The sequence below is a fragment of the Schistocerca gregaria genome, chromosome 5 (genome assembly GCF_023897955.1).
Source record: "Schistocerca gregaria isolate iqSchGreg1 chromosome 5, iqSchGreg1.2, whole genome shotgun sequence".
NCBI classification, from domain to species: domain Eukaryota; kingdom Metazoa; phylum Arthropoda; class Insecta; order Orthoptera; family Acrididae; genus Schistocerca; species Schistocerca gregaria.
In genome coordinates this window covers 379,837,858-379,857,992 of record NC_064924.1, presented here as the reverse complement: position 1 = coordinate 379,857,992, position 20,135 = coordinate 379,837,858, and the positions used below count along the sequence as shown (strand labels likewise).

Here is a 20,135-nt window from a genome sequence, read left to right as displayed (position 1 = left end):
TAGACGGAAACTCATCGAGTAAAACTGAAGTGATATCAGGTGTTCCCCAGGGAAGCGTCCGGGGACCTCTGCTGTTCCTGATCTATATAAATGACCTGGGTGACAATCTGAGCAGTTCTCTTAGGTTGTTCACAGATGATACTGTAATTTACCGTCTAGTAAGGTCATCCGAAGACCAGTATCAGTTGCAAAGCGATTTAGAAAAGATTGCTGTATGGTGTGGCAGGTGGCAGTTGACGCTAAATAACGAGAACTGTGAGGTGATCCACATGAGTTCCAAAAGAAATCCGTTGGAATTCGATTACTCGATAAATAGTACAATTCTCAAGGCTGTCAATTCAACTAAGTACCTGGGTGTTAAAATTACGATCAACTTCAGTTGGAAAGACCACATAGATAATATTGTGGGGAAGGCGAGCCAAAGGTTACGTTTCATTGGCAGGACACTTAGAAGATGCAACAAGTCCACTAAAGAGACAACTTACACTACACTCGTTCGTCCTCTGTTAGAATATTGCTGCGCGGTGTGGGATCCTTACCAGGTGGGATTGACGGAGGACATCGGAAGGGTGCAAAAAATGGCAGTTCGTTTTGTATTATCAAGTAATAGGGGAGAGAGTGTGGCAGATATGATACGCGAATTGGGATGGAAGTCATTACAGCAAAGACGCTTTTCGTCGCGGCGAGATCTTTTTACGAAATTTCAGACACCAACTTTCTCTTCCGCATGCGAAAATATTTTGTTGAGCCCAACCTACATAGGTAGGAATGATCATCAAAATAAAATACAAGAGCTCGAACAGAAAGGTTTAGGTGTTCGTTTTTCCCGCGCGCTGTTAGGGAGTGGAATGGTAGAAAGATAGTATGATTGTGGCTCGATGAACCCTCTGCAAAGCACTTAATAGTGAATTGCAGAGTAGTCATGTAGATGTAGATGTAGATGTAGATGTAGGGACCTAGTGACCATCAGGATGCGGCAGCGTGAGGAAGGTATCACGAGGGAGCTTGTAATGGCCTCAGCATGCCTTCCTTACGAGGACAGTGCTCCTCGTTCGCAGAAGGTGAGGAAACTGATGGAAGCATGTTCACAACAGGGGGGCCAACTATTGGTTGAATGCGATTCTAATGCCCACAACTTTGTGTGGGGCAGCACTGACACCAACAGTAGAGGTGAGTACCTACTAGAATTTCTTCTAGCTAATAACTTAGAGATCTTCAATAAGGGAACAGAATCTACATTCATGAATATAATAAGGGAAGAGGTGATTGACATAACCTTTGTTTCCACTTCGAGGGGTAATTATGTCAAACAACGGCATGTGGCTTTAGAGCCATCCTCATCAGACCATGTGTATATTAAGGTCGAGGTTGAAATGGGCATTAGACAGACCATGTCCTATAGGAATCCCAGGAAAATGGACTGGGAGGCCTACAGGAGGGACCTCAATTAAAGCATATCGGAGGTCAGTACTTCGATAAGAAATCCGGTAGAGTTTGAGAAGGTAGCAGAGGCACTGACTTCTGCCATCATGACCTCATACCATGACAACTGCTCAGTCACCAAGAAGTGCAAGAATAGGAAAGTATCTTGGTGGAACAACAACCTGGAATCACAGAAGAAACAGGTATGAAGACTGTTTAACCTTGCGAGAAGGTCAAATACAATCTTGCATTTAGCAAGCAAAGCAGGCGCCCTGGAAGGTGTTTTGTGAGGAGGTAGACGGTATAGTTGTTCAGGCCAGACTTCATAAAATCCTCACTAGGATACCAACTTACCCAGGAGGAACTTTAAGGAAAGAGGATGAGGGGTATACAAGGAAAGCACATGAAACGCTGGAACTACTTCTCAAGATTCATTTTTCATCAATCTACTCTGAGAGACAACATACACCAGGAAGAGTTCCCTGCGAGATAACATTTTTAGGTATTCGAAGAGAGAACTGGGAATCTGCCAGATAATGTGTTAACCATAGTAAAATCCAATGGGTGGTGGGAACATTCCAACTGTTCAAGTCACCTGGCCCAGATGGAATTTTTACAGAGCTCTTGCAACAAGCAGAAGTGAACTTCACAAGATTCCTATGCAGGTTATTTAGGGTTATCCTAGCAGCAGGAATCATTTCTAACGTCTGGAGTGCAGTGGAGGTTGTCTTAATTCCAAAGCCAGGGAGAATTGATCATATCAAGGCTATGAGACCAATCAGTCTGTCCTCCTTTTTTCTTAAAACATTAGACAAACTGGTCAACGTGCAGGTTAGGAAGAGGAGGTTAATTAGGGTCCTCTATACATAAACCAAGATGCACACAACCAGGAAAATCGTGTGAAAATGCACTCCAACATCTTGTTGGGAAGGTGCAGAAAGCTCTACACTATCAGGAAATAGCCCTCTGCATCTTCTTGGACATCTAAGGGGCTTTTAGCAACACGACCTTCGAATCCATGGTTAAGGCAGCAGAGGTGCCATCACCGTTTGCAGGCTGATTAGAGCCATACCTTAGAGCGGTAGAAAGGTAGAAACCACCAAGATGCATGAAAACATGATAATCAGCACCACCAAAGGCAGATCACAAGGAGGGGTCCTGTCTTCTCTACTGTGGAACCTTGTGGTGAATTAACTCACTGTAGAATTAAATTCTAGACAGTACTTTTGCCAGGTATACGCAGACGATCTTGTCATAGTAGTACTTCGCAAATTTTCAAGTAAAGTCTGAGCTATGGCACACAATGCATTATGCAAAATTCGTGCAGAAAACAGGATGTAAGGGTCACCCTAAGAAGTCTGTTATAGTACCATTTACGAGGAAGCAGATCCGAAACAAACATTGGAATCTCAAGTTTCTCGATGAAACTCCACCAATGAAGGGGTTAGTGAAATAGGAGTAACCCTGGATGAGAAACTATTGTGGACCCCTCACGTAAGGAGCACCTGTTCCAAGGCGAAAGTTACTGTAATGAGTGCCAGGAGAGCTTGTGCTAAAAACTGGAGCTTAAGCCCCAAGGGTATGTACTGGATATAATCCACGGTAGTAAGACTTATGATCACTTATGGGCCTACAGTGTGTTGGAAAAAGGTAGAACTGCAGGTAGCTGCTAAGGAGCTTGCTAAGGAACAGATATTGGCCTGCTTAGCTATTGCAGGCAGAATTAGTAGCACATCCACTGCTGGGATGGGTACCATGCTGAACATGCCCCCATTACACCTATGGGTAAAGATGGAGGCAGCAGCTGGAGCACACAGGTTAAAGACTGGAAAAAACTGGGACTCACTGGGATAGCCAGGCTCTTACACTAAAATACTGAGCGAGGCAGACTGAGGTATGGTTGGTCAAATGCCGGCCGACTATATAATAACTCCCATCCACTTCAGTAAGCCTTTCAATGTAGTAATTGGAAGTAGAGAGCTCTGGGAGAAGAAATTTCGACGCCATGCTGGTTCATGGTGAGGATTCCTGTAGTCATGTCCTAGTTCATGAACCACGGGCAACGTATGAGTGGCCAAGTATGTGGCCCCGACAGTCGGGATACCAATTACTTTGGAATAAGGCTGGGCATCTCGGACATATTCTGAGGCGTGGTCACCTTTGTGCTCATACGGCAAAGACTACCAAATCCACCGGTTAGTCCCTCAACCGTTAGGGGTAAAACCCAATGGGACTCGGGGCAAGTCAGGCTAACAACCTGCTTCCCTGGTACTTTAAATATGATGCTGGCAACCATCAGAGCAAAATGCCTCGGACCTTTGGAGGTGACGAGGTCCCACCTCTAACTGACAAACCAGGGACTCCTAACATACGACTTGGCAAACAAATGGTAATGAGATGGGAAGCTATTAATATCAATGGGGGCTACTCTGGGAAGAATGTAGCGCTGGCAGAGGCTGCAAGTAAGATGGGGCTGGACGTTTTAGCTGTTAGTGACATTCTGGTAAGGGGTAAGAAAGAAGAGGAAGTGGGAGAATACAAGGTCTACCTGTCAGGAGTCAAAGCAGGAAAATGAGGTGTAGGGCTTTACATCAGGAAAGAAATGGAACCCAGCGTAGTTGCAATAAGGTATGTAAACGAATGACTAATGTGGATAGATTTAACAGTGTCGAGCTAGAAAATTAGGATTGTGTCAGTATATTCGCATTGTGAAGGGACAGATCAAGAAAAGATGGATAGTTTTTATTAGGCACTCAGTGATGTAGTTGTTAGAGTAAAGGAAAAGGACAGTGTTCTGCCCATGGGGGTTTTTAACGCCAGGATTGGAAATCGAACACAAGGGTATGAAAAGGTTATGGGTAAATTTGGAGAGGATGTGGAGGCCAACAGGAACGGGAAACAACTCTTGGGTTTCTGTGCCAGTATTTTGAAGAGTTGCTCAATGAAGGTGAAAATACGATCAGTAATGTTTCAGACTTCGAGGTAGAATGGGATAGGAATGATGATGGAAACAGCATCACATTTGAGGAAGTGGAGAAAATGGTCAAGAGATTGCAGTGCATAAAGCAGCTGGGGTGGATGAAATTAAGTCGGAACTCATCAAATACAGTGGAATGTAAGGTCTTAAATGGCTACACAGGATAACTGAAATGGCCCGGGAGTCGGGACAGGTTCCATCAGAGCAGTAATCACACCAATCTTTAAACATGGAAACAGAAAAGATTGTAACAACTACAGAAGTATGTCTTTAATCAGCGTTGTGGGTAAAATCTTCTCAGGTATTGTTGAAAGGAAAGTGCGTGTAATAGTTGAGGACCAACTGGATGAAAATCAGGGTGGGTTTAGGCCTCTTAGAGGTTGTCAGGACCAGATCTTTAGCTTACGGCAAATAATGGAGAAGTGTTATGAGTGGGACAGGGAATTGTATCCATGCTTTATAGATCTAGAAAAGGCATATGACCGGGCTCCTAGGAGGAAGTTATTGTCTGTTCTACGAGATTATGGAATAGAAGGCAAACTTTTGCAAGCAATTAAAGGTCTTTACATGGATAGTCAGGCAGCAGTTAGAGTTGACAGTAAATTGAGTTCATGGTTCAGAGTAGTTTCAGGGGTAAGACAAGGCTGCAACCTGTCTCCACTGTTGTCCATATTATATATGGATCATATGTTGAAAACAATAGACTGGGAGGGTAAGATTAAGATATGTGAACACAAAATAGGCAGTCTTGCCTATGCGGATGACTTAGTTGTGATGGCAGATTCGATTGAAAGTTTGAAAAGTAATATTTCATCTGAAATGTAAGGACTATAGTATGAAGATTAGCATCTCCAAAACGAAAGTAATGTCAGTGGGAAAGAAATATAAACGAATTGAGTTCCAAATAGGAGGAACAAAGTTGGAACAGGTGGACGGTTTCAAGTACTTAGGATGCATATTCTCACAGGATGGCAACATAGTGAAAGAACTGGAAGCGAGGTGTAGCAAAGCTAATGCAGTGAGTGCTCAGCTACGATCTACTCTCTTCTGCAAGAAGGAAGTCAGTACCAAGACTAAGTTATCTGTGCACCGTTCAATCTTTCGACCAACTTTGTTGTATGGGAGCGAAAGCTGGGTGGATTCAGGTTACGTTATCAACAAGGTTGAGGTTACGGATATGAAAGTAGCTAGGATGATTGCAGGTACTAGTAGATGGGAACAATGGCAGGAGGGTGTCCACAATGAGGAAATCAAAGAAAAAGGAGCTCTTTGCGGTGTGGGGGAGTAGCCATGTATGTGAAAAACGGCATCCCATTTGAGTCAATTGATGTTTCAAAGTACTCCACTGAAAAGGTGTTTGAACGTTGGGCAGGTGTGGTTCAATTTAACGGAGCTAAACTTCTAACTGTTGTTATTTATAGATCCCCAGACTCCGATTTCACAACATTTTTGCTAAAGCTAGAGGAGGTTCTTGGTTCACTTTATAGGAAATACAAAAAATTAGTTATATGTGGTGACTTCAATATTAATTGTATAAGTGATTGTGCAAGGAAGAGGATGCTGGTAGACCTCCTTAATTCATATAATCTTATGCAAACCGTATTCTTTCCAACGAGAGTGCACAGGGACAGTAGAACAACCATAGACAACATTTTTGTTCATTCCTCATTACTAGAAGGGCATTCTGTTAGCAAAAAGGTGAATGGCTTTTCAGATCATGATGCACAAATTTTAACTCTAAAAGATTTTTGTGCTGCAACACGTGTTAAATATAATCATCAGCTGTTTAGGAAAGCTGATCCAGTTGCTGTAGAGACCTTTGTAAACCTTATCAAGGAACAAGAGTGGCAAGATATTTATAGCGCTGATACAGTAGACGATAAATATAATGCTTTTCTCAAGACTTTTCTCGTGCTCTTTGAAAGTTGCTTTCCGTTAGAACGTTCAAAACAGGGAACTAGCACAAACAGGCAGCTTGGGTGGCTGACTAGAGGGATAAGAATATCTTGTATAACAAAGTGGCAATTGTATCAAAACCTTAGAAACAGTCAAAATCTAAATGCAAAAGCCCATTACAAACAGTATTGTAAGGTGCTTAAAATGTTATTAGGAAGGCAAAAAGTATGTGGTATGCAGATAGAATAGCTAAGTCTCACGATAAAATTAAAACAATATGGTCAGCCGTAAAAGAAGTGGCTGGTCTGCAGAGACAGGTAGAGGATATAGCATCAGTGCGTAGTGGGAACGTCCGTGTTACTGATAAGTCACGTATTTGTACCGTATTTAATAATCACTTTCTGAAATTAACAGGTGAACTAAATAGAAACCTAGTCCCAACAGGGAATCATATAGCGCTCTTAGAAAAAAGTGTTCCGAGACTGTTACCTGAAATGCTCCTTCATGATACTGACAAGAGGGAGATTGAGTTAATAATTAAATCACTAAAGACCAAGAACTCTCACGGATGTGGCGGTGTATCTAGCAGAATACTGAAGTGTTGTTCTATGTAGCCCACTACTTAGCCATATCTGTAACTTTTCCTTTAGGAGTGGTCGGGTTCCTGGCCGATTAAAGTACTCGGCAGTGAAGCCACTTTATAAAAAGGGAGAATGGGATAATGTTGACAATTATAGACCTATTTCTATGCTATCGGTGTTTGCTAAAGTTATCGAGAAGGTTGTATATACAAGGTTACTGGAGCATTTAAATTCACATAATTTGCTGCCAAATATTCAGTTTGGTTTTAGAAATGGTTTAACAACTGAAAATGCTATATCCTCTTTTCTCTGTGAAGTTTTGGACGGATTAAATAAAAAGTTGCGAACGCTAGGTGTTTTCTTTGATTTAACGAAGGTTTTTGACTGTGTTGACCACAAAATATTACTGCAGAAGTTGGACCATTATGGAGTAACGGGAGTAGTTTACAATTGGTTCGCCTCTTACTTTAAGAACAGAAAGCAGAAGGTAATTCTCCGCAATATTGAGAGTGGTAGTGATGTTCAGTCCCAATGGGACACTGTTAAGTGGGGCGTTCCCCAAGGGTCGGTGCTGGGGCCACTGGTGTTTCTTATTTATATAAATGATATGCCTTCTAGTACTACAGGTGATTCAAAAATATTTCTGTTTGCTGATGACACCAGCTTGATAGTGAAGGATCTTTAGTGTAACATTGATACAGTATCAAATAAGGTAGGTCATTAAATAAGTTCATGGCTTGTGGAAAATAATTTGATGCTAAATCACAGTAAGACTCAGTTTTTACAGTTTGTAACTCACAATTCAACAAGAACTGATATTTTAATCAGACAGAATGGGCATATGATAAGCGAGACGGAACAGTTCAAGTTCCTAGGTGTTCGGAGAGATAGTAAGCTGTTGTGGAAAGCCCATGTTCAGGATCTTGTTCAGAAACTAAATGCTCCTTTATTTACCATTAGAACAGTATCTGGAATAATTGACACTTCAACACGAAAAGTAGTCTACTTCGCATATTTTCATACGCTTATGTCGTATGGTATTATTTTTGGGGGTAATTCTTCTGAATCAAAAAGGGTATTTTTGGCTCAAAAACGGGCTGTTCGAGCTATAATTTGGTGCAAGTTCGAGAACCTCTTGTCGACCCCTATTCAATAGTCTGGGAATTCTGACATTGCACTCACAGTATATATTTTCTTTAATGTCGTTTGTTGTTAGCAATATAAGTCTATTCCCAACAGTTAGCAGCTTTCACTCAGTTAATACTAGGCACAAATCCAATCTGCATGTGAAATGCACTTTCTTGACTCTTGTGCAGAAAGGAGTGCAGTATTGTGCTGCATCCATTTTCAATACGCTACCACAAGAACTCAAAAATCTTAGCAGTAGCCCAAACTCTTTTAAATCCAAACTGAAGAGTTTCCTCATGGCTCACTCCTTCAATTCTGTCGAGGAGTTCCTGGAAGAGCTCAAAAATTAAGCAAATTCCAGTGTTACATTGTTGATTTTCTTTATTTAAATTTACAACTTGTCACCTGAATAAGTTTTTTTATATTTCATTTTATCTGTTTCTAATATCGTATTATAATTTCATGTATTTACTCGTTCCATGACCATGGAGACTACTTCTTAATTTGGTCCCACAAAACAATAAATAAATAAAATAGATGTAGCAGTCAGGGCGAACAGGCTTAGAGGGTGGGGTCATGTCACACGCATGGGAGAAGCAAGGTTACCCAAGAGACTCATGGGTTCAGCAGTAGAGGGTAGGAGGAGTCGGGGCACGCCAAGGAGAAGTTACCTGGATTTGGTTAAGAATGATTTTGAAGTAAGTTTAACATCAGAAGAAGCACCAATGTTAGCACTGAATAGGGGATCATGGAGGAATTTTATAAGGGGGGTATGCTCCAGACTGAACGCTGAAAGGCATAATCAGTCTTAAATATTGATGATGATGATGACTGGGGACATAGTCCGGTTCACTGACTGCTCGAAAACAGACCAAGGTGTTGGAGCCGGGATGTATGGAGTGCATCCAAGGCTGGAGAGTGCAGTCTCTCTAGGGAAGATGGCCACTGTGTTTCAAGCAGAAATATCTTCCATCAGGGTGTGTGTGTGGAGGAGAATTTGCGGAGGTGCTACAGAGGTTTATTCAGACAGCCAAGCAGCCCTGAAAGCACTGGCAGCCTCTGCAACAAGATCAAAATTCGTGGCAGAATGCCAGAAAGTCCTTGTAGAGCTTGGGGAAGGCAATAAGGTAAACCTATTTTGGGTGCCTCGTCACTCAGGGATTAGTAGTAATGAGTAAACCTATAGGTTGGCCAGGATAGAAGCGATGACCCCATTTATTGAACCGAAACCTGTCCTGACAATCACCAAGGCGATGAGCAAAATAAAACTACGAGACTGAACAAGGAGAAAGCATGTAGAATATTGGGCTAAGGTCCAAAAGCAAAAACGGCGTGGTATTGATGCCGAAGCCATGTTCTAAGAGAATTATCTCAATCTTGAGCTTAAACAGGAGAGAAATGAAACTCATGATTGGACTATTGACAGGTCATGGGAATTTAAATAAACACCACATACAATGGGGATAATAGAATAAGACTCCAAATGTAGGATGTGTGGTGTGGGCGAGGAAACCGCATCACATTTGATCTTCGAACGTGAGGCATTGGAGATTAAGAGACACATAATATTCGAAGCACTGGTAAAGGGCCTCTTAGAACTGTTCAATGGCATCCGTTAGCTTTGCTAGAGACACAGGGAATGATACCGCACAATAAACCCTGTTTCGGTGGGGGCAGGAGAGGGCTTGACCAATGTTGTTTTTGCTTCCCTGATAAAATCAAATCACATCAAATCAAAACTGCTGGTGATGGGCAGGATGCGTCTCGTATTTACAGAAATATCTGAGGCTACTGGAGGGCACTATAGCTACAGAACATGACTAGCCATTCGTAAATTTAATGGCTAGAGTGCAATTTGAGTAGTCGTTTATTAAAATTACTTCACAAGGCAATATGAGCGTGTAACAATAAAACTCCAATTAACATACAAAATATGGAGTTAGATCCATACTTAAAATACACATAACAGGTGTAAAGCGAAATAACGGAACGTTCCTGGCTAGCAAAATCAATAGCACCAAAGCAAAAGCCAGTTGCTCAAGTTGAACCCCACACCAAGTAGAACAGGGCATATTAATCACAGGTTTGTTAGGCAAGCAGATGCTTGAGGATGGGTGCCAAGTATCCCGAGAAAACATAACTACAATCGTTCAAGAACCGGTATAAAAGGAGGAATCAAGCTATATACTGCCGCTTCCCAGGGTGGACAGCGAAGAATTGGTTGGATGGATTAAAACGTACCCTCGCTCGCCATATGGGAAGAAATCGTAATACGTGGTAAAATGGGAAGCACCCTCTTCTATGTTCTTCACAGTGGTTTGCAGATATGTATGTAGACGTAGACCATTTCAGATAAGCTTGTGTTATTGCTGTAAGCTATAAGTTATTCATTATTAAAACAAGTTACTAATTTACATATTCCCGCGGTTGGAGCAGCGATCAATACAACAGAAAAATGTATTTGTTCTATTCGGTGGTTAAGATTTCTAATTTTTCTTAATGGCTACAGGTTTAGGTGCACAGTACCATCCTTAGGCCACCGTACGATCAAAAAAATCATAGTCCATAGTTAAAATAATAATCTAAGAAACATTTATTTACAAAAAATTTTTATCTTTGAGAGAAAAGTAGAGAGCAACTCTAAAATATATAAGTAGCCCCTTAACCTGGCACACAGTCATCTCACATCCGAGGTACTAAGAGAAAAGATTAAAGCTATGCTTTAAATACACATAAATTGCGGCCAGCGTTGGTAAAAGTGCTCCCAATGTACGGATATTATTTTTTCTTAAAGAGACACCATAAAAAAATACAAAAGAAGAAAGTGGAAAATGTGAAGTTTACGCCATTATATAACAAAACAATGAATGAAACTGTCACCATTGTAAAAAAAAAAACATCAAAATTAAAATAGCTAATCAAGGCAGACATGTTTACATTCACCGTCTCTATACGGTGACATGACCAGGGGAAGCAGGGGCACAATATGGCTAAGCGTTAATCTTAAGCTGTTAGCTGGTAGCCTTTGGCCGCTTTATCAGTGTCGCGTTTTTCGCAGCAGTGCCCAAGTGCACATTTGGGCCTTCGGCGGCGCCGCATCGTCTTTTTTAATTTCCTACCATTTGTATCTTATCTCATAGTATTATGTTACGATCCCGTGCCCTCTGACACTAAAGCGACACAGTGTGTGTAAGTGATAACTCCTTGTTTTGACAATATGTCATTAACAACTAAAGACATTCGCCGACCGACAGAATGGTGTTCATTGACGTAAGCATAAGCAACATTCAAGGACAGGCGTGTTCCGAATGGTTGACTGCTGCCTACAAGGCAGTACGAGGAGCGACCCACGATCGTGAGGGATGCGGTCAACGTGTCCTCAACCTGTGTTATCGTTATTCCCAGTAGACGCATCGTAACTATACCACTGCTTCTTTATTCAAGCAGCTTCTCATCTAGCTCCATGAAGCTGATTGGACCCCGTTCCAGATCTCCTCAACTCAGAAAAAATTGAAGGGATACCGAGAATCGAGCCAGGGTCCTTCCGTAACGGAGGCAGTTGCGGAGGCAGTCGTCATTGATGTTTTACGTTTAATATGTAAATAATTACTATACTTTTTAGTGAACCAGAGACATGACAATCGGGTCAGCTCCTAGGGGTAGCAGAGCACTACCTTCGGCAAACTATATCTTAATGCACCGGGGTACGATCAGTGGACCACTCACCCGAAAGGTGTTGGCAATAGAGGGGAATATGTTGCAGAAGGTACCGATGAGGCCCCGGGCGGGCGTGGGGACGAAGAGTCGGCGTGCCCACTTGCGGAACTCCTGGTCGGGGTTCTGCAGGCTGTGCGTCTCGAGACCGAAGGCGCAGGAAGCGATGACGTCAGTGCCGTAGCGAGCCAGCAGGTCGAAGAACTCCACGTCTCTGGAGCCAGCGCCCATCACCTCCACCAGCTCGCGCGCGCACTTCTCCAGCGTCTGCAACAGACAGTGGCTTGTTTCCTGTTTCTCAAACATGATTTTTAGGGTTCTGCACCTCAATCTGCAAAAACGGAATCCTTACAGGATGACTCTATTGTCCGTCTGTCTGCCTGTCTGTCCGACTGTTGAAAACCCTTTTTTGAGGAAGGGGCAGACGTATCAATTGAAATTTATGTCCAGTACTAAGATCTGTAGTCCCTTAGCGTTGTAATAAATGCAACCAAAAGATATCGACATCCATATCACATATTCACTCACCTATTCACTCTAAAAAAAACATGTAACTTAGTTCCCATTAACCTAGAAACATGAAATTTGGCAAGATGCAAGGTTTCACAGGGCATTTCAAGGGAAAAAATCCGAAAAGTTTTAATTTGTAATCCTGTCGCACGAAAAAAGTTTTCATTTGTTATTCGTCTATCTGCCTGTTCGTCCGTCTTCTAAGATCCCTTTTTCTCAGGAATGGATTGCCGTATCTAGTCACAAGACGTTGTACAAAATTTAAGATTCTACTTCAATGCAATCAGAAATACGGCCATTTATACCACAAATTTTGATACTTTGCCAGTATCGATATCGCTAACAGGCAAAGACCGTCGATATTCTTGATTCCCGGAATGAATATTATTATTAACACAGATACTGCATTGTTTTATTAAAAACGAAGGATTCTGTCGCTTTACCTATAATTTCTGCGATTTCATCCACTCCAAAGTAAAACTTTTTGTATTTTGCTACGATGGTTCTGATTACAAAAAAATGGTTCAAATGGCTGTGAGCACTATGGGACTTAACTTCTGAGGTCATCAGTCCCCTAGAACTTGTTGTTGATGTTGTAGTCTTCAGTCCTGAGACTGGTTTGATGCAGCTCTCCATGCTACTCTATCCTGTGCAAGCTTCTTCATCTCCCAGTACCTACTGCAACCTACATCCTTCTGAATCTGCTTAGTGTATTCGTCTCTTGGTCTCCCTCTACGATTTTTACCCTCCACGCTGCCCTCCAATACTAAATTGGTGATCCCTTGATGCCTCAGAACATGTCCTACCAACCGATCCCTTCTTCTGGTCAAGTTGTGCCACAAACTTCTCTTCTCCCCAATCCTATTCAATACTGCCTCATAAGTTATGTAATCTACCCATTTAATCTTCAGCATTCTTCTGTAGCACCACATTTCAAAAGCTTCTATTCTCTTCTTGTCCAAACTATTTATCGTCCATGTTTCACTTCCATACATGGCTACACTCCATACAAATACTTTCAGAAATGACTTCCTGGCACTTAAATCTATACTCGATTTTGACAAATTTCTCTTCTTAAGAAACGCTTTCCTTGCCATTGCCAGTATACATTTTATATCCTCTCTACTTAGACCATCATCAGTTATTTTGCTCGTTTACTACTTTAAGTGTCTCATTTCCTAAACTACTTAAACCTAACTAACCTAAGGACATCATACACATCCATGCCCGAGGCAGGATTCGAACATGCGACCGTAGCGGTCGCGCGGTTCCAGACTGTAGCGCCTAGAACCGCTCGGCCACCTCGGCCGACCGTTCGGATTACAGTTTAGTGCACTGTCCATTGCAAAAGTCCAGGGAGAAGACACTCAACGAACAGTACACATAAAGAAACGCCAGTTTCCGGAACTCAGCAATTTTATAGCTACGTTCGGGTGTTCGTTCACTTGTCCTTAGCGTCCATGACCAGATGAATGAAAATAAACACGACACTGGCGTAATATTCGAGAATGTAATATTCTAGAACAGAATGTTTCACAAGTGTCGTGTGTATTTTCATTCATAAGCACCTTTAGTTTTTCGTTGATAAAACATTCAATTTAAAATTTCTCTCAAGTCAAAATAAAATTCCTTTTTATGACGAAGCATTCCAGTATTTTTAATCTGTCAAAAATTTGCAGTTTTTCTAATCATGAAATACTCATTTTTCATTATATGATTGGAAGCGTCACTTTCAAGGAGAGCTGACTCTTCTTTTCTTAATCAGTTGACTTTGCTACACCACAGCGCAAATATTCAGGGCTTGGACAACAATATGGAACACACGAGACATGTATGCTTCAACATGAATCCAGATATTGGGCATGCCTAAAGGCTACGCTGTTGTACTTGACCACAAACGGCACATGTGCCACGTCCTCAACACTTTGCAAGTGTCGGTCATGGTCAGAACAGTGTTCTACGTAGTTGTGGGTGCATTGTGTCGGGACAAAGTAAATTCTGACGTGCTCAACTTGTCGGACCTCGTATGGTGGGTGCTTCATAAACAAGGCAGCCGAAGTGTTTCGTGTGTCAAGAAGCACCGAGTCCAAGATTCACACCGCATTCACGTAAAGCGGAAAAATACCATCCGCCAACTCACAATGCGGACGGAAGTATGTGTTGAGTGATACTGACGGACGATCATTGAAGAGGATTCTGACGAAAAGTAACAAGACGGCAGCTGCTAGTCACTGCAGAACTGAATGTCGCACTCTCGAGCCCTGTCAACACCAAAAACAAAATGAAGGGAGCTGCCGACTTAGGGAACTGAAAGGCGAGCTGGATTTCCAAAATCACTCATCAACGATACAAATGCCCGTACTAGGAAAGTATGGTGCAGAATCCGTCAAACGTGGACTGAGGGTCAATGGAAGAATTACGGTACTGGCTATTAAAATTGCTACACCACGAAGATGACGTGCTACAGACGCGAAATTTAACCGACAGGAAGAAGATGCTGCGATATGGAAATGATTAGCTTTTCAGAGCATTCACACAAGGTTGGCGTCGGTAGCAACACCTACAACGTGCTTACATGCGAAAAGTTTCCAACCTATTTCTCACACACAAACAGTTGACAGGCGTTGCCTGGTGAAACGTTGTTGTGCTGCCTCATGTAAGGAGGAGAAATGTGTACCATCACGTTTCCGACTTTGATAAAGGTCAGATTGTAGCCTATCGCGATTGCGGTTTATCGTATCGCGACATTGCTGCTCGCATTGGTCGAGATCCAATGGCTGTTACCCAGGAGGGTAATACGGAACGCCATGCTGGATCCCAATGGTCTCGCATCACTAGCAGTCAAGATGACAGGCATCTTTCCAGCATGGCTGTAACATATCGTGCAGCCACGTCTCGATCCCTGAGTCAACTGATGGGGACGTTGGCAAGACAACAACCATCTGCACGAACAGTTCGACGACGTTTCCAGCAGCATGGACTATCGGCTCGAAGACCATGATTGCGGTTACCCTTGACGCTGCATCACAGACAGGAGCGCCTGCGATGGTGTACTCAACGACGAACCTCTGTGCACGGATGGCAAAACGTCATTTTTTTCGGATGAATCCAGGTTCTGTTTACATCATGATGATGGTTGCATCCATGTTTGGCGACATCGCGGCGAACGCACATTGGAAGCGTGTATTCGTCATCGCCATACTGGCGTATCACCCGGCGTGATGGTATAGGGTGCCATTGGTTGCACGTCTCGGTCCCCTCTTGTTCGCATTGACGGCACTTTGAACAGTGGACGTTACATTTCAGATGTGTTATGACCTGTGGCTCGACCCTTCATTCGATCCCTGCGAAACCCTACATTTCAGCAAGATAATGCACGACCGCATGTTGCAGGTCCTGTACAGGCATTTCTGGATACAGAAAATGTTCGACTGCTGCCCTGGCCAGCACATTCTCCAGATCTCTCACCAACTGAAAACGTCTGGTCAATGGTGGCCGAGAAACTGTCTCGTCACAATACGCCATTCACTATTCTTGATGAACTGTGGTATCGTGTTGAAGCTGCATGGACAGCTGTACCTGTGCACGCCATCCAAGCTCTTTTTGACACAATGCCCAGGCGTATCATGGCCGTTATTACGGCCAGAGGTGGTTGTTCTGGGTACTGATTTAACAGGATCTATGCACCCAAATTGCGTGTAAATGTAATCACTTGTCAGTTCTAGTATAATATATTTGTCCTATGAATAGCCGTTTATCATCTACATTTCTCCTTGGTGTAGCAATTTTAATGGCCAGTAGTGTATTTCGTCGGTTGAGTCTTGTTCACTGTTTCCAACTTTTGGCCCAGTTTACGTCCCAGGAGTGATACATGTCGGGGGTTCGCTGATGTTTTGGGCAGCTATACCGTGGTATTCCATGGGTCCCATGACTGCTCTGCAGGTTCGCATTTATTTTTGCTGATTAGATGCGTCCCATATTTCAGTGTTTGTTTTTCCAGTGGTGGTCCCCTGTTCACACAGCTCGCATAGTCCAGGACTGGTTTTGGAAGCACGAGGATGAGTTGTCACATCTCCCTGGTCGCCAGTCACCATATGTCAACGCCACTGAGCCTTTGTAGGCTAATTTGGAGAGAAGGGTGCATGATCGCTATCCACGTCCGTCATCGTTGAATGAAACTTGCCACTGTTTTGCAGGACGAAAGGTATAATATTCCCTTGAAAACCATGAAGGCCCTGCATTGATCCATTCCGTGATGACTAGAAACTGTTTTAACGACGACGATTTTCTGCATAGTGTCAGGCATGGTAATGTGTTGTTTTTCCATATTTTTGTGCACCTCGGCATTTTTCTGTTTACTGGGCTTATACTGTACATGAATACATTCCACTTACGTAAACTATGTAAATATTGATTAGATCGTAAGTACAACGTTTGATTCATTTACAGGATGAGTTTATGATGTCGCTAGAAAATGGGTTCAGTATAAAAGCCAAAACCGATCGTGGAGTAAACCAACTGGAGCGGAATTTCATGAACAAAATACATCTGCTAGCATGTGTTGGTCCAACGTCGCGGAAAGAGTTACGTGTTACTGAAACTATTTGCATCTAACAGCATCAGGCAGAATGAAAACGTGAACAGCTAAAAGCAGGGAGAAAACAGAGAAAATTATTCAAAATTATTGTTACTATCTATTGCTGCATCTAGGAACATTTAGCGTGATATTGTGGAAATTTTACTGGTGTTGGGAGGGGAATTGCAGGAGAAACAAAAATTACGACATGTGACACATGTTGATGAGAACATATGAGTAGGTGAAACTATTAGTTTATGGTAAAAACGTGTCAAATCAGTGGGCAGAGAACATTAAATTTATACAATGCTAAAATTTGGTTCTGAACTGCAGAGTTTGTGTGCGTGGTCAGGAAAGCCAAGAAGACAAATCTGCGTCTCATTGTGCTGAAGAATGATACAAAATAACGGAAATTTTCGCTTGGCTGCAACATAGTATGCGCCATTGCTCAATCTTGTTGAAAATTTCCAAAAAGTCATCCACCTACTGTCAGTAAATTCACAAATAAATTAACCAATTTCGGATGTACTGCTCACCATTAAAAGTCGGACGACATAATTTGGCAACCGAAGACTGAGCATCAAACAACAATCTAAAAATTGTATAAGATACTGCTGAAAATTTTCTGATAAAATATGTTGTGTGTTGCAAAAGGTCACAAACCCTGGTCTGCTAAATTAGGCTTCGCCAAAAATAAAGAAAAAAACAAACACCGTGGTTTCAATGCTTCACTATGCTTCACTGTGCTTTCACAACTGCACTGATAATCGACGTTACGATTTCGTCACAGCTTGCTGTAGGCTTTGTTTCACTTTTGTATTATTCATATTTTCTAAGACTCGTTTCTCATGATCATAGTTTTTCTTCAGTATAGAGTTTGTTGGTCTCAGTGTACGTATGAGTTTTGCACTGTAGAATCTTCCTCGAGGTTTAGCCAAAAAGTTCCCTCCACAAACGCTTGTACAAAAAGTTAAGCACAAGTTTAGCAAGAATTGTGCTTGGTATAACACTCAGCAATGATATTATGCTTCTTTATCGTCAGCACTTCAGCAGATCACTAAACACATGTGCAGCTCTGGCGCAAAATGTTTGCTCCTGTCAGCTGTCTGTACGTAACGCCATTCATATACACACATTCGGCAGGTATGTAAATGATTACAGTCGCCATTCTTTATGGCAGGTAGAAAGTACAACAGAGTGCATTAGTGTTGATCGTGTTTAGCCTTATTACCAGGCCTGGTAGATTACATAAGGGGCTTGAAAATGCCAGATGTTGAGCAACTCATTGTGAAGTATACGGGGAAGTCACATACTCGTGCGAGACAACATATCCACATCAGACAAGAGTTTGAAGAGGGCCTCATTTTGGGTCTCCATTTAGGCGGCTTCTCGACTCGAACGATAACCAAGTTAGTTGGGCCATCGGATTTGTTAGTGATCAGATGTTGTACTTCATGTAAACGTGAGCGCAGGCACACTCGTCGTCAGGGTTGCGGTCAACCACATCTGACCCCCACAAAGGAGTAATGCTAAATTGGTCACCAAACACATCGTAACCCCTTCTCATCTGCGCTTGAGAACAAGTAATGGACTCTGAGCAACATTCCGTTTGAACCTGCACCAGCGGTCGGAGACTAGCAGCAGCCGGACGAGGCAATTGTCTTTCCACACATACGTTGCCGTTAACACCACAACACAAGCGGCTGCATTTGGAGTGTTCAAATGTGTGTGAAATCTAATGGGACTTAACTGCTAAGGTCATCAATCCCAAAGCGTACACTCTACTTAACCTAAATTGTCCTAAGGACAAACACACACACCCAAGCCCGAGGGAGGACTCGAACCTCCGCCTGGACCAGCCGCACAGTCCCTGACTGCAGCGTGGAGACCGTTCGGCTAATCTCGAGCGGCCGGAAAGCATCGACTGCTGTTGAATGGTATTGCAAGAAGCTGGCGAGAAGTCTCCATCCTTACAATGTTTTGGGGAGGCTTAGCAGCGTTCCTCATGGGAGCCATCAGGCCTCGGCTGGTAGAGACTGAAGGAATTCTGACGCCACAAAAGTACGTCACGTACATATGTAGTCCTCAAGTGCAGGCCCTCACGCGAGAATATAGTGGTAACATTTCTCAACAGTACAATGCTCGTATACACATGACATATGTCTCTATGAACTGTATGCGACCACTTGACGTGCTCATGTGGCCAACAAGATCCCGAGATAGGCCTCCATTAGAGCAGATGTGAGACGAGCTAGAATGGCTGCGCCAACCCAGAGCCAGAGCCAGGATATAAAGGACCAGTTAGAAATTGTGGGCCGACATTGCCTCCAGAGAGGACACAGAAGCTTACGACACTCTTCCGAAGCGAATCAGAGGGGCTCAATGTCGTACTGGATTTCTACTGCCAATTGTTAGTAAATTTTACTCCATTTTGCAAACACTGGAACAACATCTCACTTTTTATAATGACGCCTGCCGCCATTGACGCCAAAAATTTTTATTTTACTGTTATACGATCCAAATTTCGGTGTTTGACCATTTCCAAGAACAAAAACTGGAATAAACAATAGGACACAAATCACAAAAACAGGAAAGACGGCAACCATGAAAAATAGTACATAAATACCATGCTTCTTTGCGTTATTTATTCATCAAAATACACCAGACTTGTACAAAATACAAGTCCTTGTCGATAAAGCATATCTGGTCATACAGCCCAGATTTGTCATTAGTAGATGTGAGAATGTCTCTAGAACGCCTAAATATATTATAGACTATCATTTCTGGTCCCTACATCACAGCTGTTATATGAAACTGCCCACCAATAAACAGGTACACGCCACTTGCTAAGGCACAACAACTGACGTGGACATTCATGAAACGATTCTCTAAAGATCGCCTGAGAGACATCACGGTGCACCATGCAATCTGTGGTGTATTAGAGAACAAGGTAGCTAAGGCCGAAATCTGGATCGTACAACAACAAAATAAAAATTGTTGAAGTCAAATGGCGACAGCATCATTCAAAGAGTCTACCATGCCTGTGCCTATAGCTAAAATAAAAACTATCAGCACAACATATGCTCTCAACCTGTGAAGTTTCCCATCATTTCCTCCTCACCTGTAAGGGGCTTCACATTTGTGTTAGATAGCGTATATTTATTCAATTCTGGAACGTTAAGTCGTAGACAAAAAAATGAAGGACTAGTTCATGTATAAATGTACTTGGTTTTTGTATGCAGAGTAAGGTCTGTGGCTTGTTCGACATATACAGTGTATTATTGCCGTTCAGAATGCAGAGCTGTTACATATACAATGACAGTAATGGTTT

At 42.5% G+C, this 20,135-nt stretch overlaps 1 protein-coding gene across 1 annotated transcript in view; it reads right to left on the bottom strand.

Annotated features, from left to right (window-relative positions):
- LOC126272859 (probable cytochrome P450 6a14) overlaps window positions 1-20,135 on the bottom strand; it is a 117,389-nt gene that overhangs the window by 34,665 nt on the left and 62,589 nt on the right. The window contains exon 3 of the mRNA XM_049976073.1: window positions 11,731-11,985. Coding sequence (XP_049832030.1) covers window positions 11,731-11,985 — 255 coding nt within the window. The remainder of the gene's footprint in view (window positions 1-11,730; window positions 11,986-20,135) is intronic.